The sequence below is a fragment of the Sinohyriopsis cumingii genome, chromosome 15 (genome assembly GCF_028554795.1).
Source record: "Sinohyriopsis cumingii isolate HCF-2022 chromosome 15, ASM2855479v2, whole genome shotgun sequence".
Taxonomy (NCBI): domain Eukaryota; kingdom Metazoa; phylum Mollusca; class Bivalvia; order Unionida; family Unionidae; genus Sinohyriopsis; species Sinohyriopsis cumingii.
In genome coordinates this window covers 16,873,562-16,898,359 of record NC_142975.1, presented here as the reverse complement: position 1 = coordinate 16,898,359, position 24,798 = coordinate 16,873,562, and the positions used below count along the sequence as shown (strand labels likewise).

General features: G+C 35.0%; 1 protein-coding gene and 1 long non-coding RNA gene across 2 annotated transcripts; one reads left to right on the top strand and one right to left on the bottom strand.

Annotated features, from left to right (window-relative positions):
• Window positions 1–30: 30 nt before the first annotated feature.
• LOC149781330 (succinate dehydrogenase [ubiquinone] iron-sulfur subunit, mitochondrial-like) lies at window positions 31–24,798 on the top strand. Its single transcript, XM_089935431.1, has 9 exons — window positions 31–179; window positions 8,340–8,417; window positions 10,464–10,522; window positions 12,602–12,745; window positions 14,103–14,181; window positions 14,880–15,002; window positions 17,577–17,686; window positions 22,736–22,850; window positions 23,911–24,798. Exons 1-9 carry the CDS (start codon window positions 117–119, stop codon window positions 24,013–24,015), a joined length of 876 nt encoding a protein of 291 aa, XP_089791557.1. The 5' UTR covers window positions 31–116; the 3' UTR covers window positions 24,016–24,798.
• Window positions 18,853–22,727, bottom strand: LOC149781331 (uncharacterized). Its single transcript, XR_016414676.1, has 2 exons — window positions 21,103–22,727; window positions 18,853–20,838 (listed from the first exon to the last, which is right to left on the bottom strand). It is a non-coding gene; the product is annotated as an uncharacterized LOC149781331 (long non-coding RNA).

Sequence of the window (24,798 nt, the reverse complement as noted above, 5' to 3'; positions counted from 1 at the left end):
AATTTATTTTATATATCTCGGTATACTCCTATGAGATTAATGGAGGTCAAGTCTATTTGAGTCAGAAGGTGAAGGTCATTTCAGGTTATTTAATCAGAGAACAAGTCAGTGGGAACATGGCTTCAAGAAGCTTTGCGAAATTGGTGCACCCGAAATCAGCTGGTTTACAATTTTTGCAGGTAAAGGAGCAGGGAACGCATCAGCTGAAAATCAACAATAAGAAGAAGAAAAAATATGAATGATGTGATCATGTTAACTTGTTTCTAAAAATTATGGCAAAAATGCTTATGTCAACGCTAGTTTCTGTTTATAACCTTGAACTTCGGCTAAGCTCCAGCTGGCAGTAGACCATAACCCCCATTTATTAGTATATTTTTTGTTTTCCTTTTCTCGTACAGGATTAGCTCGTAAAGACGACGTTTGACGTCTGTATGACCAGGAATGCAGCAATAACGAAAACATGTTGCCTAGTTCTACATGTAAGACCTGACGCTGATATTTATGTTTTGGGCGTCAGTCTTACTGCCTAACTAACGGCGCTGTGTAGTGTGTTTTGATGTCGACTAACATCGTAACGAAAGTCAAATTTTCAGGAATATCTCGCACAAATGGCAACTAAAATAACCGCTTTTCTACAAAGTAAGGTAATAATGTTTAAGTCAAACTTTACTTACTCTGATGTCTTTTCTCTAATAAATTCAAATCCTCACAATAGAAATGGACCTGTTTTCAAGTTTTGTTGGCCTACATTTCAGTTGACTGGAAGGCGATGACAGCTGGGAATGCTAAAATTGGGTTAAGTGGAAATATTATTCTTTAACGAAACTGTTAAAAATATAATATTCCTATTGGAACTGTAAAGCAATGTTTCGTTTCATTCAAGAAACATATCCGCCACATGAACCTACTTAAACATACATCGGCATATCTCGACTACCATCGCATTGCAACAAATTCAAATGTATGTCAACGGAACATGAAAAAGCATCCATTTGCTAGTGACCTATTTTCATTCCGCCAGGATTAAGACGGCACAGTAAGTATATTAATTACACATAAATTAGTGGAAGAGTGTTGATATATGCTGCCAGATGTGTGAGATATTCCTGAAAGTTTGACTACTCATTCTGATGTCAACAACATTGGAACACACTATACAAGGCCGTTATTTGGATAGTAAGACATAGCACCTACAAAAATCAACATGTGCTACATCTTACATGTAGTACTGCATGTTGCCCTGATCTTATTTGTAACGTGACAGGTTGAGAAATAAATGCAGAAAACCAATCTCCCATTTCCAGGCTTATTTACGATTTACACTGTATACCCTCCTCTACTCTTGTGTTGCATTCCACAAGAAATTTCCCTAATTTTCTGTGGAACCTAATTAGTTTAGCCCTAGCTAATCCTTTTGCACTGAAAGCTAGAAACCTGTATCACTTTCAGGTCAATGATTGTCATTAAAATAAATCTTTTCAAACTATTATTCAATCTAGCTGAAACATGATGCATGACGTGTATATTGATAAGGTGTTTCTCATTTCCTAGCTTCACAACCCTTATCTAGAGGCACATGAGTGCATACCATTGGTTACAATTTAACTGTCAGTCATACATAAAGTATAATATAATACAAGGGAGGACACTTCTCTCCTTTCTCATGCAACCTAATTAAGAATCAGTGCTGATATTTCATGCTACTTTTTACATTTATTTATAGCTTATTTTCAGTTGGCAAGTGAGAAGGCAGTATTTCATTCAGTGTGTTCCTCCTTAACATGTTGACCTTTGACATATGATAAAGTCATGAAACAAACAGAAATGCATGCATTTTAAACTCTAGTAAAACAGCAGAGTGGGAGAGGAGTTGGGGAAGAAGAAAGAAGATCAAAATAAATTAGTTTTCAGCAATTCCTAGTGGTTTGATTCTGAATAAATTAAATTAATACATGTTTGCATATATTGACTGGTCAGTATCCAGGAGGAACTGTGCTGTGAAAATTTATGTCTTTTATCTGTACTAATCTAATTATCCAATTCATCTCTCTCTTCTTTTTCCCTACTGCTTTTCATACAAGCACACATTTGGAAAGAGAAACAGGCTGACAAAGGTATTCTTGTTAGCTTTTTCCTAGTACATGAAACCTTTTAACAATATGAAATGTGCCAGGAATCATGTTTGTGGGAACTTGCTTTTTGGATCCTGTTTTGTAATTTTGTCTGATGTGAACTATATCACACATTGGAACAGTCAGAGTTACAAAACATAATACCATATATACTCGCATATAAGCCCGTTCGCGTATAAGCCGACCCCCCAAACTGAAGCGGTAAAACTGTTATAAAGTGCATGATCCACGTATAAGCCAACCCATAATTTCTAGACTACCGGTACATCACAAGATGCACAAAGTGAGTTCTGAATACGTTTATTTCAGCAAATCACATTATTAAATAAAATGAAAGTAAGAAAGCTAATTTATATGTTGAAATAAAAACAATTCTAAAGTGTTAAGTCTTAATGGAAATTTAATTAATCCTCATTCTAAAATCATGAATTATAAAAGTTCTATCACTTTTAGAATCCTTCAAAATCTGGCTCTGTATCAGACTCGCCAAACAGTTCACAAAACTCGGCTTCTGTTACGGGCGTGCTTTCATCATATACGTCGTCATTGTCATCATGATCATCCGATAGTGTGATTCAATTGATCAAAATATGATTGGTTTCAGCATGGACATTATTCAAGCATTGTGACAGTTTATAACTTTGAGCAGAAACCATGTCCACAACCATATCTCATTAAACAATACATCTGATTAGTAAAGTCATTGGCATTGTGCAACAAAACAAACGTATCAGAGATCTCAGAAACACTTAATTACGCATATTTGGACGCCAGTTTTTGATCTGGGACGCAGAAAATCCCTGAGGCGGGAGTCCTCCGTACGCATGTTATAGGTGTGCGGCAAATTTCAAAGACTTGCCAGTCCTGCTTCAGCCACGTGCTTTGTGGGAAAATGTGATGATTAATTAGCTATGCTGATATTTACAATGACAGAATTCAGTGACTGAAAGACCCCTTGATGTACATACATGTTGCCATTATAAGTGTACATCAAAAACATGATGCAATAGCTGTGCGGCAAGATCAAAGGCTTTGTTTGACTGGCGGCCGGATGCGAAAATGTACTGATATTTACAGTCATTGAATTCAGAGTCAGAAAGACCCAGAGATGTACATGTGGTTATTTATAAAAGTACATCAAATAAACAACTTTAGCTTTCGTTACTGTGTTCATTTCCGAATGTATGGGAATAAGTAGTGCACGAGAATCAAGACATGTTGAGACCTTGACAAAATGCCATTCATAATTTGGATAAGTATTTTGGGGTTAAACGGCAAACTTATGAAGATTGTAACGAGATTCAGAAGAGTGCTAAAGCTGCTAGCATTGATAGTTCGGATAGGACAGTAGCCAATTGTAAGAAAGTGTGTGATGCCTAGCTTAGTGTTTGGAATAAGACCTGACTTGGATTGACAAAATTCAGTATCACTGATGGACGAACAAGAGCTATTTAAGAGGTACACTGACTGACTATACTTTTTTTTTAAAAATGCAGATCACCTTAGCGGGGTTAGTTTTGTGTTGTAGCAAAATGTATTCATCAATACCATCTGTAGCTAGGCCTAGTTTTGATATCAATTACGTTGACAAACAAATTCTTACCCATTCACAAGCATATGTTTTGATAGCTGATTGACCATTAACCCTTTTCCGAGCAAAGTAGCAACTATCAATTTCCTGCATATACCCTTTAATGATAAAACATACAAACTTGTGTTTTAAGATCAGAATCGGTGATTATTAACTGCCTCGTGTACACTATTTCGTCACAAAATTAGTTTGAAACTCTAAGTGAACCATTAGGCCTAACGGGAAATGATGGCAGACTTCGCTAAGTCTGGGATGTACCAGTTTATTAGATTGTCTGTTTTCTAAACCATCGGGCAACTATTTTCAGAAAAATATGCAGATCATTGAAAGCAAAGCCAAGGTATTATTTTATTAAAGATTTAACTTTAAATTGAAAATTATGTAGGTCAGAAAACGTATGGGACAATGCTATGTTGTGGAATTCGCGAGATGCGCTTTAAGGTCTAATCTGTTTTCCGACCTGACACATATTTGCGAAAATACGGGGGAAAAAAAACGCCAAATAAGATACTATTTAATAATTGCCTAAAATTACTACAAGGACGTAGACAAATAAATAAACCAAAAAAATTGCGATCATATCAATGGACCATTTGTAATGAAGCTATGTTATAGTGAGTGATTACATTATGAAAACCTCTCCTTCTAAAAATAGATGCACGTACGTTTATGTTGATTCTTTAGGAAAGAAGGGACTGCAACTTTTGATGGTGGGATTCCTATTTTTACCAAAATGGGAGTCATGGACTCCTAGTTTTGAAATCCTAGCGAGATCTCTGCATATTATCCCCAAGGAATTTACCACAGATTAAGCATATGGTAGCTATTATACAACACTCAACCGCTAACCGACCACTTTGCTTTACTAATAACCAAACAACAGTAGTATATAAACTGTGGCTACCGGTTACTTCTAAAACACGTGTCAAAGAAATTCCACAAATTATATTGTTTTACAATTATTCACGCTGACTTGTATATAGGGGCCCTGAGTGGCCGAGTGGTCTGAAGCGCTCTCCGTTATGGATCACTGCCATCTCACCTCTGTCTGCGTGGGTTCGAGTCCAGGATTCGGCAAATGTGGATATGTGAGAAAGCATGCCAGTAGCTTCTCGTGGGTCAGTGGTTCTTCCCGGGGTTTTCCCGGGTTCTTCCTCCACCATTAATAATGGCCGCCATGCATAGCCTATCGTGTGCTGAAAAATGGCGTTAAACCCCACAACAACACAACGACTCGTATATTGCCCTGTTATTTACCCTTCTTAAGCGTGCGCGCAACAAACCCCTATGGAGCCTCTCGATATTGTTCCTTTAAGACTATCGTACATGTATTTCTGCTCTCGATCAAAATGTTTGTCGTATATACCTTCAGTGTCGTAATTCTTTTATTTTTTTACGTAGATTCTTTTCGTATTTACACTGAAATAAGCTAGCATGCATTTGTACGATACCGTAGAGTTCAGTGATTACTGATTAGCTGAGGGTTAAATACTTGACTGGAGATTACTAATATGGCGGTTCTTTTGGAAAATACACGCACCACCGTGGCTCAAATAACACGTATGGCTGCATTTTCTGGTGGATTGACATCTGTCAAATAGACGTCAATACATTAAAACATGTTTTTCATTCATTATCCTACCACTTAAGTTAGAAATAAAATATTTGTTTCACTTCACGACAGCACAAATCTTATGAGCCATGTGGCATCATTAGGCATGTGATCACATCTTCGGCGATCGACAGAAACAATAAATACTAAAAATTGAAGGAAAAAAGCGTTAAAAATTTCAGACTTGGACCTTGACCTGTGGATAAGCCGACCCCCATTCTTCCAGGCCTTATTTTTTTCCTAAATTTTTCGGCTTATACGCGAGTATATACGGTAGGTCAGTACTTCTCAATGGTGGTCAGAGTTATACATAGGGATCTTCTAGCGTATGTTTAACTAAGGTTTAACTAAGGTCTCCCATTGTGCTAAACTAACATGAGAATTTAATCAAAAATGTCTGAGCTCCCATTTAATCCCTACCAGCTGTAGAGTATGTAATTGGTACATCCAAAAAAGTTCTCTGTCTTTCCTATAAAAGTGCTACTAGAGATCTCAGGTTCAGATTGAATATTTAACAATATTTATTGTGGTCAGATAAATTAAAATGCTTAGAAACTCGGAATACTTATGGATATCACACAAGTCTTCTTTTATTCTCACTTGGAATTATCTTTTAGTCTCACCTTCTTATTGTCTGCCACATTTAGTGCAGGTGAGCAAATAGATGACATTATGTGTGGTACAATCTCTTAGTTTTTATATATATTTGAGGTTAGTAAATGTGCTTCTAAAGATTTTAGATTTATCCATTTTCCTGCAGAAGCTGCATTTAATGGCCTCACAATCGAATACTTTGTGAATGTTTTTATAGAAGACTTAGCTCTTATTACCAAGTTCATAACCAATCCTCTGTGCAAATCGAAAAATCTCTGGTAGACTCGATTTATGGATCAATTGAACGTATGAATCAACCTGAACTATTCCCTCTGATGGTTAGGGAATGGCGGTGATTAGACAACCCCAGTGGATAGAATGCCTCCACATCCAATTGGTCACCATCTTCCCTAATATGAGAATTTAATCCATTAGTAGAGCGATTGCTTCTCTTGGGCAACACTGGTGAAGTAAGATGCTAAACATTTCCTCTTCACCTTACCTATTCTCCTAATTTTAATGTGATCCAGTAATGCATTCACCCAATAAAGGAAATTTGAGTAAATTATGTTTCTCCTATAATACTTACCAGATCACATTACAAATAATCGCTCACACCCTTTCTGCAATTTGAGCATCTTTTTCATTGTGGGTTAAGTACAGAAATGTGGTTTAAACTGGGTATAACGGTAGCCACCTAGCAAATAGAAAGGGGAGTTAACCTGCAAGAGTTGATTCCAATGTCTGACTGATATAAGGACAGAAACATGGCTTGATTCAGAGTTAACAAATAAAGATATCCCTGATGTAATGTGATAGGTAATTATTATAACAGAATCATTATTTATAAACAAATTTTGCTTTCCATTTTGAATTCCTTACACAACACTGGTAGATTATTAATATTCATCCCTTTGCTATAGGTCTGTTTGTAACTCCCTTCACCTTTGGAAGGTCTTCTGCTTGGTTGTGTCAAAATGCTATAAACTTTGTGTACAAATCAGTTTACTTGACTGATGAATATGGAACAGTACCATTTCTCTTCCTCATATTTAATTGGTTACCTACAAAGTTACTGCTTGCTTGACACCCATGAATGACACTTACTCACTCTGAGTTGGTAAAATGCCTTACTGATTAAAAATATCAGTAGGTACCAATGTGAATGTTGTTAACAGTTATGCTAAGCCTGGGAATTAGTGACTTATAAAAGCTTCGAACACAGGATTTTTCACCCTAGAGGAACTGAGATAATTACATTGTATTTTAATCCACTTTTCAAAGAGTCGGTAGCTGCTGATTCTGTTGACATGCATAGCAAGTGGTTACTGTAAATGTGACACATTACAGTGCTATGACTTGAACTAATTATGAAACTTAAAGCTATTGTTTTTACTAATTGATTTTTAAAAAAGACCAGTGCCATATTGATTTCTTTGTTTTTAACTCGGATGAAGAAATGTGGAGATCTTTGCATTTTTCAGAAAATGAAACTACTGATTAATGGTTTTTATCGGACCTGGAGAAAACATTGTTTTAAATAAGATTATATCAAGTCAGATTTTGTGAGACAATGTCACATTTTCAGAACTACTCTACATGTATCTTGAGAGGCAAATGCACATAGAAAATATATTACAGTAGAGCTGACACATTTTTTCCAAATCCTGCATATCACTGTGGGGTAGAAACAGTGAGTGGAGAAGAAGAAAATCCCTCTACTATTTCTCAGCATGTCTTGACAAAGATGCAGCCATCACTCTTGGAGAAAAGCTCTGCACTCTATGCTTTCTTGTGGAATAGTCATTGATGACCATTGTAGATTAGATGTGGTCTCTATCAAATGGATGTTATTTGCTGTCTATGACACCTGCAAACATGCACAAAAAAGGTTAATGGAGGGAGAGAAGCACTGATATATCTACATTGTTATCTCTTTCAGTAGCAATCTGCTTACTTTCTGATACTGAAAAACCTTTCAGTAGCAATCTGCTTACTTTCTGATACTGAAAAACATGATCATTCAGCAGATTATAAATTAAATGTTTCCTAGTTCTAATGAAGTTAATGTAAGAGTCATAAATGCCAAATCTTATTTGAGTTAATATCAACATAATGACAATGCCTCAATATATGTACCGGTAGTACATTTTGTGCAATGAATCTTATTCTTGTTTCTCAATGCTATTTTATCAGAATGTACAGATGCGTTCATTTTCTGATTTCTGTTACAGTTGACACAATATACATGTATTTTGTTAATTGTTAGATGAAAGTGATATCGCATCCCCTGCACTGAAAAGAACAATTGAAAGATAAAGATCAAAACACATACACATACACAAGTATCACTTCAACTTGAACGTATTAAAGTCCCCACATTTTTAAAGTGTTTTCATTTTCTTTCCAGACAAGATGTGCCAAAACAGCAGCTGCTGCAGCAACAGCAAAACAGCCACGGATAAAGAAGTTTGCAATCTATAGATGGGTATGTTTTAAATTTATTTCTGTATAATGTACACTAAAAATAATGTATTATGTGTAAGCATTAGATAAGATGGTAGACATAGATATCTGTGTCAGCTATATATTAGACATTAGAAACTTTATGCACTATTTCTTAGATTTTATTTGTACTAGATTATGAGATAATGCAGATTATGCAAGGGTCAACAGATTTCAGCTCATTTTTAAATACTGCAGTTTTCACCAAGATGAATATTACCTGACATTATCACTTCATTGCTTGAAATGAACTGATTGACAATTCTTTTTATAATGGACATATCGCAGGATGTCAGCACATGGATAAGAGGGCTTTGTAGAAAAGTAAGGTAATGATTTATGTTTTTCTTTACCATCTTTGATAATAAAATGTTCCACCATTAACTAGGTTGGCACCTGAATTTCCAAAGTAGTGGCCAACTTTTGCATTGAAAAATATTAAGATGTTAAGTTACCTAGTGTACTAGAAAAGGGCTGACTTGTGTAACTATCCATCATGAGTCTGTCAGGCTCCTATTTAACTTCAGCAATTAGTGACAAGTTATTCAGCATGCTTACCATACATTTGTTAAGGTGTTGTGGTAAATGCAGATGAAAATTGAGTTCGTGATTTAAAAACAGCAGGTAAAATGACCCTGAACACAAGTAAGTTGTAAATATCACCTATCACTGCCATCACACCTCTGTCCACATGTGTTCAAGTCTTTGGCTTAGCCAGTGTGGGTATGTGAGGAAGCTGCCAGTAGCTTCTTGTGGGTTGGCTGTTCTTAATGGGGTTTTCCTGGCTTCTTCCTTCAAATATACTGGCCACCATTTATTGCCTATCTTGTGCAGTGAAATGGCATTAAACCTTGAGCAACGACAGCAAACTATTGATTAAATAAAGCATATTTTAACTGCATAGAATGTATTTTTGATATTTATTAGTATAGCTGACCATACTGACAGCAGGAATATTTTTGTGCCTGTGATAAATACAATGCTACAAGTAAATGTCACACTCTACTGTATTTTAGATTAAAATTTAAAGGAAACTTTAGTTGAAAACAAAGAATTTTGAACAGCACTGAATTGAAAGAGAAGCAGTTTAGTATCGTCCTTTATATCTCAGAATGTATATGTTTCTCTTTTACCTCTTTGTCTTGGCTCTGCATTGAAGCACTTCACCTGTGCTCTTCAAAGAGACAATGTTATCTACCAAAACAATTAAGGGCTGCCATTTCTACTATTACAGATAAATTTTGCCTTCATGGAAAGAAGGATGTAGGCCAGAATTAAGACCTGTATATCATATGTGCACATTTTGACTTCTCTTGACCAGAGTCTCTGGCCTTTGGTCCACAATGGAATTTTCCAAGTATTATGTCGCAGTTGACTAAGAAATCTGCCTTCATGACTCATTTTCATACAAGTCCTCCTTTCTAGTCACCTCATTTATGGTGGGTATAATTAGTTAAGATGAATGCCTTTTCATTTGAGCCAAACTGTCTACATTTTTGGCAGGTTGATTTGATTCCTCTCATGACAATCCATGTTTTTTATCACCAAGAACAGGTCCCTGTTAGTAGAGAATCAGCCTTTTGTCTTGACAGTGCTGTTTGGTTTGGTTCTCACCCTGACCTCTTCTTTACACTGACCTTATATTTTCTTCTCTAGGTGGTTGTTTTAGTATGAATCAGACCTTGATATACTGGTCACCTCAATAAAACTGCCAGAATATTTCATCGTGACAGTGTACAGTTTTGAATAGTTTCTTAGTGTACATATCCCAATTTTACAATATATTGTAGCATATAACCACAAATTTGCAATAAAAGGTACACACACACACACACACACACACACACACACACACACACACACACACATAGATAATTTTTATTTATATAAAGAATTCAGTTCATTTTATTTTGCTTCTTTTCTTTTCACCATTAAATGAGTTACGAATGTGTGCCCTACATTATAAATAGCACTTACAAGAACTGAATTTAAGTTTTAATTTTTTTTAAATAATTTGCTTCATCAACAGGATCCTGAGAAGAAAGGAGACAAACCCAAACTGCAGACTTATGAAGTGGACCTCAATGCGTAGGTGTTTTTGAATTTTATGAAACAGTATGCTTTTGCAGATGGTTGAATTTGAAATAATATTTACAAATTCATTATATAAGATAAAATAAATATCTAGTTGATGTCATCTAGCCTTGGGTTTACAGACTATTGGTTATGAACAGTTAAATATTATAACACAGTTCAACCTTAATTAAAACTAACTTTAGCAGATATTCTGATGTCAAATTCTGACATCTCAATTTTGGTATGAGTTGCATAAAATTTTAGTCATTCATTAATCTGACAATTTTTTTGTGTCTAATTATGTAACAAATGTACTGCAGGGTGAATTATTATGTGATTCCTTTTGACGTTTGAGAGTTTGACTTGGGCATATTGCTCTAATCCAGATAATCATAAAATCATAATTGGGGGTCATCTAGTACCCATGAATTATAATTACAACTGTTCTGATATTATTATTTAAATGTGGTTATTTTTTAAATATTATTTATTGGTCATAATTAGAGGCCTTAAGATAGTTTGTCTTATTCTTGTTATTTACAGAGATCTTCTGATACATATGTATCTTAAGTTGAAACTTTCTGATATTTATTATTCATACTTAGAGCTCTTTTGATACACATATCTCGTGATCAGAGGCCTTGTGATATTCATAAACCATAATAAGAGGCAATTTCTGATACTCATAAATCATAATTAGAAGTCTTGTGGTATTCATAAACCATAATTAGAGGCATTTCTGATACTCATAAATCATAATTAGAAGTCTTGTTATAGTGATAAATCATAATTAGAGGTGAGGTATTTCTGATAGTCATAAACCATAATAAGAGGCATTTCTGATACTCATAAATCATAATTAGAAGTATTTCTGATACACATGATTATGATTAGAGGTCTTTTGATATTCATGAATCACTAATTGGAGCTTTTCTGTTATTCATTATTCATAATTAGAGACTTGTGACAAATATACTTCATAATTACAATCTTCTTACAGTTCTTATTCATAATTAGTCTTCAGCAATTATTATTCATAATTAGTGTCTTGTGACAATTATTTTTCATAATTAGTCTTCTGACAATTATTATTCATAATTAGAGTCTTGTGGCAATTATTATTCATAATTAGAGTCTTGTGACAATTATTATTCATAATTAGAGTCTTGTGACAATTAGTGTTCATAATTATAGTCTTGTGACATTTAGTCATAATTAGTATTCTGACAATTGTTATTCATATTTACAGTCTTCTGACAATTAGTATTCATCATTACAGTCTTCTGACAATTAGTATTCATATTTACAGTCTTCTGACAATATTTATTCATAATTACAGTCTTCTGACAATTATTGTTAACCTGAGTTAATTTTGCCACTGGAGTGAATAAAGATGTGAGAAAAAATTTCCGGATTCCAGGTGAATCCCATTCTCCCTGTCTGTGATAGTTAAGTTGCAATGAAAGATTTTCAAATGTAATTCTCCAACGACGGAGATGCACCTCACTCCATCAGTTAGTCTGCTTACTTGCATTTTGATTTGTTTTGGCATAAATTGTACAACTTTTGAGACTACCAGATCTCAGTATCCAAAAACATGTCTCTGGTCTCTGTCTGTGTTAAGCTAAGATCTGATGTATTTAGTTTACTTATTTGTAGAAAAAAATCTGTAGCTATATAAGCTACCTTACTGTTGATATTAAAAATTTTAATTCGTTCATGTTTCTTATGTGAAGAGATATGCTGAAATGCTTTGAGTAGTGACACATCATGATAGGCAAACCTGCCAACCATCTCCATTACCGTAAATTGTTAGCAGCTGGGGGAGGGCTGGTCCAGCTGACTTGTAAACTGAACTGCATCAACACTTTCTGAAGGACATTGAAAATTCTTGTAATGTTTAACGTGGGTGAGTAGATGATGGCAAAGTAGTGGATGCAACCATATGGATGTAGGTGGTGCCATTGGTTAGAAAGGGGGTCACAAATAAAAAAGTGAAGATATATGTGATGGCTCCCATCACCCTGTTTTGACATGAAGCAGAGTACTTTATTATGAACCATATGTTCTAATCACTGTTTATTACAATAGGTGTGGCCCCATGGTTCTTGATGCTCTCATAAAGATCAAGAATGAGATTGACCCAACCTTGACCTTCAGGAGGTCATGCAGAGAGGGAATCTGTGGATCCTGTGCTATGAATGTAGCTGGAGGCAACACACTTGCTTGTTTGTGGTAAGAATGGTAGATAAGAATGGTAGATCTATATATTTCAGGGTCTCATAGTCCAAGAAGTTTAGAGATTTTTGTTTTCCTCATTGGTCTTGAAATTTAGAATGGGCCTTTTACAGTTCTCTATTCTGCTGTCTTATGACTGAATAGACACTATGTTTACATTTTCATTTCTTGTCTCACTTGTGATAAATTTAACTTAAGGTAACACGTAAGAAGGTAACATATAGTGGTCTCTATGTCTGTCAAACTGCCCTGCATGAACTTTTGGTTAAAAGATTAATACAGTAAAACTGTCTTGAAAGACCACCTATCTTGAGAGAACATAGTTTTTTGTTGTTGGCAGAATGGGTGGTCTTTTTAAGACAAGCTTGACTATATCTCCTTTATTTGCATCATTTGATAATTATCATCATACTTGACCCACATTTAATAATTATCATCATACTTGGCCCACAGTTGATAATTGTCATCATACTTGGCCCACAGTTGATAATTGTCATCATACTTGGCCCACAGTTGGGTAAAGTAACATTTTAATTTTGAAGTTTTGTACAGCAGCTTTGGGAATGACAGATAAGATGGTAAATGATCAGGGTCATGGGTGACTTGTTTTTGTAAAATCACATTTTCCACTGTTGGCGTCTGAGTTGTTAACACTGTGTTAAGATTTCACTTAAAGGTTTTCATTTACATATACATACCTGCCAAACATTACACCTTTAGATACATTGATCAAATAAAAATGAAATAACTATTGATTTAATATTGTTAGCTTTAAAATCGTTGATTGTTCCACTATGATTTCTCTAACAATAAAACCCTTTAGCACATGCTTGCTGGAGTCTGCAACAGTAAATTGTGCCCATATGATTTATATAACGTCCACTCTACGGTGATTAATGCAACTCTGTGAGAAAGTATGGTTCTTTGCAAGAAGCATTGGTAACTCAGTTAGGATATGTGAGGAGATGGAAGAGGGACTATTCTTAATGTTTTCTATGCTCTCTCCATCCTCATCATGATGTATTGTGAAACAAAAAATTTCTAAAGCTGTACTGTACATAATTAATTTGGACTACTCATCAAGACCTTAATTATTCCTTCATTGTTAAAAGCTAGATGGTCCAAGACTCTCTTTAAAGATGTATATTTTGGGATACATATGTATACAATGTCAGCTTAATTAGAAGATGTAGGAAGAAATGATCTGGAAATATTTGCTTTCATTTGTTTTATTGCATTTATTGTCATAGAAATCAGATATCAAACATCAATTTTTGTCCTTTGCTTTCATCTTTATAAATGAAGATGATCTGATTCCTTCTCTCATTTAAAATAAATATTTATTTTTTCTCAGCAAAATTGATACCAACACAAGCAAGACAACCAAAATTTACCCTCTGCCTCACATGTATGTGGTAAAGGATCTGGTTCCAGTAAGTCTTTAATCACTTCTTAACCAGTCTGTATATTTCATTATTTCTGTGTATTTATATAAAAGTATTTTGGTCGCTGCTTTCAAAATGTTAGTTTCATTATGATGATCACATACAAAAATTTGCATTAGGGTTTTGATTGTGTTATTCCCTAAACTCAGGATGTGCTTACATCACGTTTACAGATGAATCATTATAAAGCTAAGACAATTCAATCTGTGATATGCTTGCTCAACCTTTTGACTGTGGGGTCATGTGTTTTTGTAATAATGCTTTCATCTTGAATATGGCATCCAGACCCAAGCCTTATTTGCTTTTGCTATGCAAGCATTTTGTTTAAGATAACTTCCATTCAGTTTATCAGTTTAGTAGAGGTGAATGATTTTATGTTATTCAGAGACAAAATACAGATCATGCACATATCTTTGTCCATGTGGGTTCAAGTGAGAAATCTTGCCAATAACTTTACATAGGTCTGTGATTATTTCTGGATGTTTTCCGCCACAAAATATATTGACCACCATGTATAGCCTAACTTGTGCTAAAGAGTGATATTTAACTCTACAAAACCAAACCACTGCTGCATTTATTTCCCTTGTTTGTGTTTTGTCAATGAATAAATTTCTACCTTGTTTTGTCATTGAATCTATTTAAGCTGGTATATTACTGATTACTAAGCACAAATGATTTCCTTGCAGGACATGAATAACTTCTATGCACAGTACAGGGCCATTGAGCCATACCTAAAGAAGAAGAACATGACTGAGGCAGACATTGGCAAGAAGCAATACCTCCAGAACATGCAGGACAGAGCCAAGCTGGTAAGCAGAAATACATTTACAGTATATACTCACTTATAAGTCAAATTAAACCTGCAAAGATCCTGATCTGCCATAGCATCATGTACCTGCAGAACAGGATCTGTCTTACTCTACTAATTACTTCTAAGAAACTGCACTGACCCAGATCTGCAGTGCATTATGCAATGGAAGATCTGAGTCTGTGCAGTTTTTGTTGGAGTTGTCTTATAAGTAAGTATATATGGCACAGCAGCAATTGTAATTGGCTTTACAGCTCAGTAGTAAGAAATGCTGGCCCCCTAGTCACAACAAGCAAGTATTCAGATTTTTCACAGAATTCAGAAAATTTCTTGTCAGATATAATTTTCTCTAACCAGACCACGGCTTGAACACACTGTTTGTCTAGATCATTGACATACTTGTAATGTTTGTCATTTGTTTGTGAAATTATATCACAAAAATCAATTAAACATGCACGATAAATAGTGTCCTGTTAGTACTGATGACTGCTTAATGCATAAGAATGTCAAAGAAAGATTCAAAAGGAAAGGTGGCCAATGCAGATTACAGCTAGATGAAAGGAATGGCTACATATATTCAGAATCAGATACAGCTCAAAGCATGAAGAACTAGTTAGATTCATGGTGTGAAAGATGACTGTAGAAAGCACGTTTCAAGCAAAAAGCAATTAGATCAAGATTGAAAATGAATTATGTGATACAGTTTGTAATTATTCCTGTATTTATGTTGAAATTCGGATTTGTTAATGCTGATGTTGCTATTTCTTTTTCACTTAGAGTATCCAGTCATATTGCATATGTTGCCCCAACACTCCAGCTCTCTCAAGCTACAAAAATATGTTAGCTACATCTTTTGGCTTGTTTTAACAACAGGAGTGCTAAAACATTCATTCATTTGTCAAGGTGGAAGATAGACTGTATTGGTCATACCATGAATAGATGGCTTGGTACCCATATCCCATCAACCATCAGTTAACACTTCCAGTCATGCTTGAACATGGTCTTTCTAAATGCCTTGCAAGTACCAAAATCACTTGTCTGGGTGATTCTTCAGGGGAATATGCTCCAGCTCTTTTTCTATTGCTTGCTCAGTCTTCATTGTAGATAAATATTTTGCATTTAATTTGCTTAATTTTGTTATAGAATAATCATGTTGGCTCCATCATAATTGTCTTCCATTTGGACTATAATATTTTCATTTCAGCTAGATTATCTACTTTGTTTATTGTTTATTAATTATGTGAGGTAATTGTACTGTTATGTGTTGTATGGTTTTGAACGTAATTTCCTTGGGTACTTTTGTATTCATTGTATCCCTTCTCTGCAAGTTCAATGAAAGGTCTGTCTGATTTCACCTGTATATGCAAGTGTTCTGTTCTTTCCCTGTTACCTTTGTTGTTTTGTTAATATTGCTAATCATAACACTTTTACTGTTATATTTTATCCTTTTTTATTGTTTACATATATTTGGAAGAGTTTTTCATGCTAGGCACTCAGCATGAAGAGATTAGTGTTAGAATTAGTCAGCCTGGTTTCAGGATAATGTGACTGGGTGGGACATCATGCTATATGTCTGCAGCATGATGCCCCAATGCTAGACATCACTATAAACTGCCACACTGCAGACATTGTAGCTATATGACTGAATTTTTTAAAAAGCGATGCTGATAATCCAAAGCGCACACACACACACACATTCTAAAGTATTTGTGTTATTCTTCTTTTTTATATAGCTTTTGGACTTTTCCTTTAGTTGACATAATATAGGCACTACTGTTCAGTCATCACTGCTTTAGCTGGAAGTGTCCACCCTACCCCCTCTTTTGCAATTTTGAAGACTTGTGCTTCATCTTCCTATCTTTGATCAGATACTGTCCAAGGAAGACCAGTTTTCTGTAGATCAATTGAAATGAAAATCTGGCTATTGTCTTTTCCAGCTCTGTCTGTTGCTTTTTTCAGAATTTTTTATTAATCAGTCTCTTGAAACGAGACAAGCTTTTACTTTGGTTGAGTTGCTGATATTTTGCACTGTCTCAAAAGGCATGTTCAAGATCCAAGCATCAAGATATCTTTCTTTCTGCAGTGATGACTCGTACATTTTAACCCAGCTTTTAGTTCAATCCACAGCAGCTTTTCACACTGAAGTCCCACATTTAAAAAAGGACATAACATACTTAGCAGTGTTCAAGCCTCCTTTCATACAAGGACCGGAAACCCATTTTGATGAGCAACTGTGCTGAGACATTATTGCAAATGGCTCAATGCTTTTTCGTGTGATGTTTCATTTAATTGAACATAGCCTAGACCACTTCCTCGATGGAATAGTGAAGTAGTGGATGTACTCATGTTTTATGATGATTGGGTGAGAATTCTTGAAGAAACATGATTTATTCCAGATACTGGTGGCTTTAAGTAATCTCAGAGACTTCTTGCTAAGTGAAATTTTTGTAGGAAGAATCTCTTGACATTTATGGTAAATTTAATTTGCAATATAGTAACTTTTTAATGAATATTTTTTTAAATTGCACCATGTAGTTCAATTGTTACTGCATTGTCTGTATGGTTTATGTTTCAGGATGGTCTTTATGAATGCATCCTGTGTGCCTGCTGCAGCACCTCATGCCCCAGCTACTGGTGGAACTCAGACAAATATCTCGGTCCAGCAGTCCTCATGCAGGCCTACAGGTCAATAATAGAATATTGTTTTAATAATCTGTATTTGCTTCCCTGACCTCCAGCTTTCAGACTTGGAATCAAAATCCTTATGTATTTATATATGCAACACTGCTAACTAAAGCAGTCTTGTGACCTTGGACATTATTTGCAAAGGTTAACATAGATTATCTGGTGTACTTGGCATCACAGATGGGTCTGGAAAATGGAAAGTCATAAATATATGCAATGAGTTGCAAGTCCAGAAGTTATTCAATAGGTCTATACAGATTAAAAGTCCAGCATACAGATAGTCATTTGCTGTAGCCCCCTAAAGCTTTGACAGGAGTAGTGATTATGATGATAAAAAGTTGTACTCAGTCTGTGTAAGGGACTTTGACAGTGAAAAGGGGTAAGTCAAAGTGCTCTTTTTTCACTACCAGAATTAACATTAGATTCCACTGGAGAAAATATTTTTGATTTGCTTGATAATGCTTTGAATAAAACTAGGTTGGCAGAACTGTATGGAGTTTTCAGCTGATAATGAATCTGTGATGACTGAAATTTGCAAAGGAGTTGCATTCTGTATTTTGAAAATGTCTCCATTAGTGTTCATATCAGGTTGTCCCTGTCATTTAATGCACTTTGCTGAAGGAAAGGCTGCCTATAAATTTGAAGAAGAACTCCTGAAGTTCAAATTCGCATTCTACCTGACAACATACTTCATGTAGACAGCGTTGATGAGCAATGGCACCTTATTTCCCAGCTAAAAGACCCAATAACTAGAAGATATAAATTTCCTCATCTTTGTCAGTTTATAAAAGGAATAGTGGTTCTTGATCATTCTAATGCTAACTGTGAGAGATTATTCAGTACAGTTAAAAAAAGTAAAACTGAATTCAGATTCAGGCTCTGTAACCCAGCACTTAGTACTCTACTGGTGTGCAAAACATTCATAGTCTCAGCTGGTATAAAGTGTTTTGAAATGCAATATGATATGAGAGTGTGTTGCTTCTTAACTCATTCAACCCCAGAGGTTTTTGTCGTTTTTGCCTGAAATGTGCATAGGAAAGACATTTGGGGGGCTATTTCTGAATACATCATAATACATCTGCTTTCAACAAATTTTCCATGAGACTAATGCCTAGTTGTATTAGATACATCAATTTTCATTGGTTATTTTGCTTGTGCATGAGCAGAAGTTTTTTTTTTTTTTTTTTTTTTTTTTGCTTAATGGACCCATCATTTTCATATGGAGGCCACAATTTATTCCAAATGCCCACCTTATCCTAGTTTTTGCAAAGAAGAACCTTTCTGTGTGCAGTTAAGACTGGTGTGCCTTAGATCTGAGGCCAAAAGGTCTAAAATCTGGACGCAAAATCGCATTCCGACCTCAAGCGAATTTTGGGTGAGAAAAAATCAGGTCCAAAAAAATGAGGTTTTTCCCTCTGTATTTTGTAGTGCAAATAGAACTTCCAGATTATTTGGTATCATTTTAGAGCTATATCTGTCTGCTTTTTTTTAATACCACACGTTGGTGTATCTTAAATGACCTTGATGCTGCAGAGCTCAGAAGTAGGGTACAGCCTCATCACGCCTACAGACGGGATCGGGGCTGAATCAGTTAAAGCTTAAAGTATTATATGTTAAAACTTGAAGCAGTAATTGATGTTAAAAGTCCAGAGGGATAAATAAATCATTTTGTTCATATGCTTATTGAATTGTATCATGTTATAGGTGGATTGCTCTTTTTCTGCTTGGATTACTTTTTTTGTCAACTTGGATTACACTTTTTCCTCACCAGGGGTTGGCATTTATGCATTTATTATGTTATATCAGTGGTTTTAATTTTATGTTCAAAATAAACGCAGATATTTGGCCCAAATAAAATGTATATTTTTTAATTATGGTATGGTAGCAGATACTTAAGTAGCATTAAAGTAATTTTATGAATTTCAGATTATAACTGAGGACATCGTCCGCTGTGAACAGTAGTGACTGACATGGATAGGTGAAGTGTCTTGAGACTTGCATCTGCCATAATAAATAACTTTTAATCAAATCTTTTTTTTTAAATATAAAAATGAGTTTATCTACTTTAACAATGATTGGATGATATCATCTTGTAGTTCACAAATATTTTTACTTAATTCCCAGCAACACATTTGCTAACAATTCAGCTCACTGGCATGTTGTCATAAGGATAAAGCAACTTTATAAAGGTAACTTTTACAGGGTTAAAAAAGAAAATGTTGTTTATCAAACTGCATTAGACCAAAAGGCTACATACTGCAAAAAGTATAGATAAAATCAATTTGCAAGTGGTGTAATATATGATAGTTGTAACAAAGAGCTGAAATTATTTTTTTTATTCCTGAAGGTGACATCACTCTATTAGATCTCCAACTTATAAAAGTAATTTTCATACACATAACAATTGAAAATTGCATTTTACATATAACATGGCACTTTTAATGGAATCTATTCAAATGAACATTAGATTTTTTTCAATCTACCCATTTTTCTATCCATCCAGTGCAGAATTACCTGTTAGAAATTTTTTCAATTTCATTCAACAAGACTGATGAATCTACATCAGGCATGTGATATCCATTAAAGCAGTATCTATGTTGTTTTTGTATTGATTATGGCATAGATAATGTAGATTTGCTAACATCACTTTTATGTTTGCTTTAGTGAAATCTCTGGTGCATCTTTTCTTTGCTATCAGACCATTTCACTCAAGTGTGCACAATAATCTGTGTTCCACATTGGGCTTTGTCTCATCAAGTTGAAAATAATATCCATGTGGCAATGTAAATCACTGCAATGCAACTGACTGTGTCTAAACAGTTCATGATGCTACAATCTATGGAATATTCTCATTTTCTTTGAGGGTGATAGGGCTTTAACAAATTGACTCAACCTACAAAATTATTAAATTTGAAGAATTATATCAGTAACCTACTCCACACAGACTTGTCTGGCTGGCAGATCACCTTGAACAATTATTTGACAACTAAACAAAAACTGAAAATGTATTTAACTGTTTCATAAACACATTGCAGATTTATCTCAGTTGATGTATTCTGCCCAAAACCAGACATTCTTGTCCACCCCTCACAGTTTGGCAGCTTTTTATAGATGTGATAGGTCTACAGTGGTTTAAATTGTACTGGAATGGTCTTGCTATGGAGGTGGGGCCCCGAGTGGCCAAGTGGTCTAAAGCGCTCTCCGTTACGGATCACTGCCATCTCACCTCTGTCTGCGGCAGTTCGAGTCTAGGATTCAGCCAATGTGGGTATGTGAGAAAGCTTGCCAGTAGCTTCTCGTGGGTCGGTGGTTCTTTCCGGGGTTTTCCTGGGTTCTTCCTCCACCATTAATACTGGCCGCCATGTATAGCCTATTGTGTGCTGAAAAATGGCGTTAAGCCCCAAAACAACAACAACATTGTTATAGAGGTCGAGTTACAGAAGAACCTGATATGGGAAGTTTCTTTTTAATGATAAGTTGAAAAAAAGATGAGAATTATACAGTAGTCCCCCCTCTTATGTGGCCACCCCTTCTGCACTGAAAAAGTGACCTTTTAATACAGGTGGCCTTTCCAGAGGTGGCTACATTTTTTATGAGAAGTTTATGTAATATACATTGTGAAAAAGCTACATACTTCAAAGCACTTACTATCTTCATTTAATATTATTTAAAAAAGTAGAGTTAATTATTAAAAGGTTCTTGTCTAAAGAATAGGCTTATTTCAGCTGAACATACATTGATAGTTTTTATTCTTGACATAAGCGTAAAATGTGAATGGGGGTATTGTTGTCATGCACATTGCAAAACCTTTAAAAAACATCATTTAAAATCTTGTTACATACAAAATTCACCTTCCATTTGCTCCATTTTCCCACTGCTGCTGAATATTCTCCTAATCAGTTACAATGTTTGTTGTTGTTGAGTCCTTCATAAAATTGTTCTGCAAGTCCCATCCTTGCCCAGTGTTGTTGAGTTGAATAACTGTGACTGTTTATGTGATGACATGTTAAAATTTTGTAATGATTTATTGCTATTTTGCTAATTGTACAGGACTGTGATTGAATTATGCAGACAAATCTTTTGTAGAGTGGACAAAATGCCTTCTTTATAAAGGCAGTGATATATGTACTGTCACATAATTTTTCAGTCTTTCTCTGGTACCCTGTTTTGTTCAAGGTTAATATATATGTGTGTCTTAATCCATAAACTCTATATTTAGCCTATGCTGACCATGATGTGATATTGACTGTTACATCTGGTTGTAATCATGAAAGAGAAGAACTCAACAGCTGTGTGAAACCCAAAACTCTATCTCAACATTGTTGAGGCCATTTCCTGTAAATTTCTTCTTTTAATGATGACATAATGATATAATACAGACTGCTCCAGTGGCCTAGTGGTTAGAGTGTCTGCCTCAGGTGCGGGAAGTTGTGGGTTTGAACCTCGGCTGTGTCATACCAAAGACTTATAAAAATGGCACTAACAGCTGCCTCATTAGGCACTCAGCATTAAGAGGTTAGTGTAAGATCTGGTCAGCCTGGTGTCAGAATAATGTAACTGTGTGGAACATCATGCTACATGTCTGTGGCATGATGCCCCAGTGCTAGACATTACTATGAACTGCCACACTGCAGACATCGTAGTGATATGACTGAACAATTGTTAAAACTATGTTAAAAATCCAAATCACACACACAATATAATATTAATCTTAATGTTACATGTACTTTTGCCCACACTTTTTTCAGGAACGGACTTCAGGAGACATATATTGGTTGAGATAATTTGATTACTGACTTTACCATATGAATTAATTATTGGTTCTAGACACATTTGAGGGGAACCTTTTACATGTTTTTACTAATACGCTTGCTGCTGGTCACAGAAGGGTGGCCATTCTTGATCGGTACATTTGAACACCAACTCATCTGTGCCAAGGGACTCGGGCCATAAAAAGCAGGTGACTACCGGTCAAGGAGGCCATTCAAAAGGGGACTACTGTATTGGCATAACTTTAATTTTTTACACATTACTGTCACGTCGTTGCAGGTGGATGATCGACTCTCGGGATGACTTTACTAAAGAGCGTTTAGCCATGATGGAGGACAGATTCACAGTGTACAGGTGTCACACTATCATGAACTGCACCAAGGCTTGTCCTAAGGCAAGTCTGATAAAATCACCATAAACATTTTAGACCGCACTGTATTAGCAGAACAGATTCAGTAATTTAGAGGATGAAGATTTGAATCGAAACTAATTGGGATAATATATTGAATCAGACTAAAAATGTTGTTGTTAAAGTTGGCAAATCAGAAATCTGGTTATGGTGATCCCACATAAAATTATTCATATTTATTTTGTTAAATATTGGTTAAGTGGAGATCAGTCAACTGCAAAAGGTCATTTTCCTTGAATATATTCCATCAGTCACATTAACTCGAGGAAATAAACTCAGCCACCTTCTGAATCCAGCAATTCTGGAAAGATCAAAATTCTGAACCCAAATTCATAACCTGCCTTTGCCAGTTGTTTATCCTTTAGCTGGAAATTTACTAGTGTAAGCTTTTGTTCAGCACTATCCACATCTTACCACAAGGCCTTTAATGATCAAGGATTATCATTGTGATTTTCAACCATCTATCAACAAAGTCAGTATAGTAGCATGTGCAAGAGTATTTCTTACAGTTTGTGAATTTTAACAAGATCTCTGTGAACTATGGACTTAAGTATTCTGATCTTGTGCTCCAGCATGATATTGTTTGTCTTTGGTTTTGGTTGGTTAATCAAAATAATTACAAATTAATGACAAAGTAATGCAAAGGGATATAACTCAAATTCAAACCCAAAGAAGAAATAATTAATCCTCAAAGTGGCTACTTCCCTTGATGCATTTTGATACCTTTTGTGAACTAAAAACTACAGTAACATTTCGTTAGAAAATGTTCATAATTTGCTTAATTATTTCTTTAAGAATATTTTAATCAGTTCTATGTTAAGAGGTAAGGAGAAGAAAAGACTTCAAAACACATTTATAATTTAGATTTCACATTTATATTCATTTAGGAGAACATGGTTGTCAGTATCTCACAAGTTATTTTTATCCATGTGATATAGCATTGTTTTGAACCCTTCATTCCATCTTTAGTATCAATACCTTATTTCTCAGCTTTCAAGTCATCTGAGGCAACTGTTTATATATCTTTTTTTTCTGTAATTTGCAGGGCCTTAATCCGGGCAAGGCTATAGGAGAAATCAAGAAGATGTTAGCCCTTTATAATGCTAAGGAAGCAGCCAAAGCTGCCGAAAAATCCTCTTTGTCTGCTTGAATCAACTACCAGCTTAATTCGGAAGTGTAGCTCTTGTTATGTATCTTCCAAGAGTGAACAGTCATACTTCGAAGTTTGGATTTATGTTTTAGGCATGCTAAAGGAATTATAACAGAATTTCTGATTTGTGTTTCACACACAAGAACAGAATGTGCAAAATAATGTCTTAATTGAACCTTTAACGTCACAAAATCTAAGACTTGATTGTGTAAGCATACATATAAATCTTATGTACACTTTACTTGGATTGGATGAAATATTGTTTTGTTTAAGGCACAGATACATCGACAAAGGTTGAAGATGTCAGTTTTGTCATGTTTCCAACTGCATATTGAAATTTAATGCTTTATAAATATTTGCCAGAAAGATTCATGCCTGGCTTGTGGTCGGAAGAGATGAATGTTGTAATAGGGAAATTCTCTCAAAAATATGCAGATCATACTTTGAGATCTTTGTCTTTTATACCTGAAAAAGATATTAAATTGCAAATTTACTAAAACTGTTTAATGCTGTTATAAATCAGAGGGTCAGTCTTCTTGTTTTGGATTGAAGGGAAGATAATGGACCATTTTATGACTGCAGTAAGGTTTTGGGAATCTTGTGGTTTTTGCAACATTTATTAGTGTTGTGTTCAATTTTAATAAGCTTAATAGATGGCTGTGCTTTTTCTTTACTAGTATTGATTTGAAAAGAAAAACAATTATTGTTGCAAATTCGAAGTTTGCAAATGAAAATTGATATTACCACTATTATTTTACCTTTAGAATAAAGATCTCCACTTCA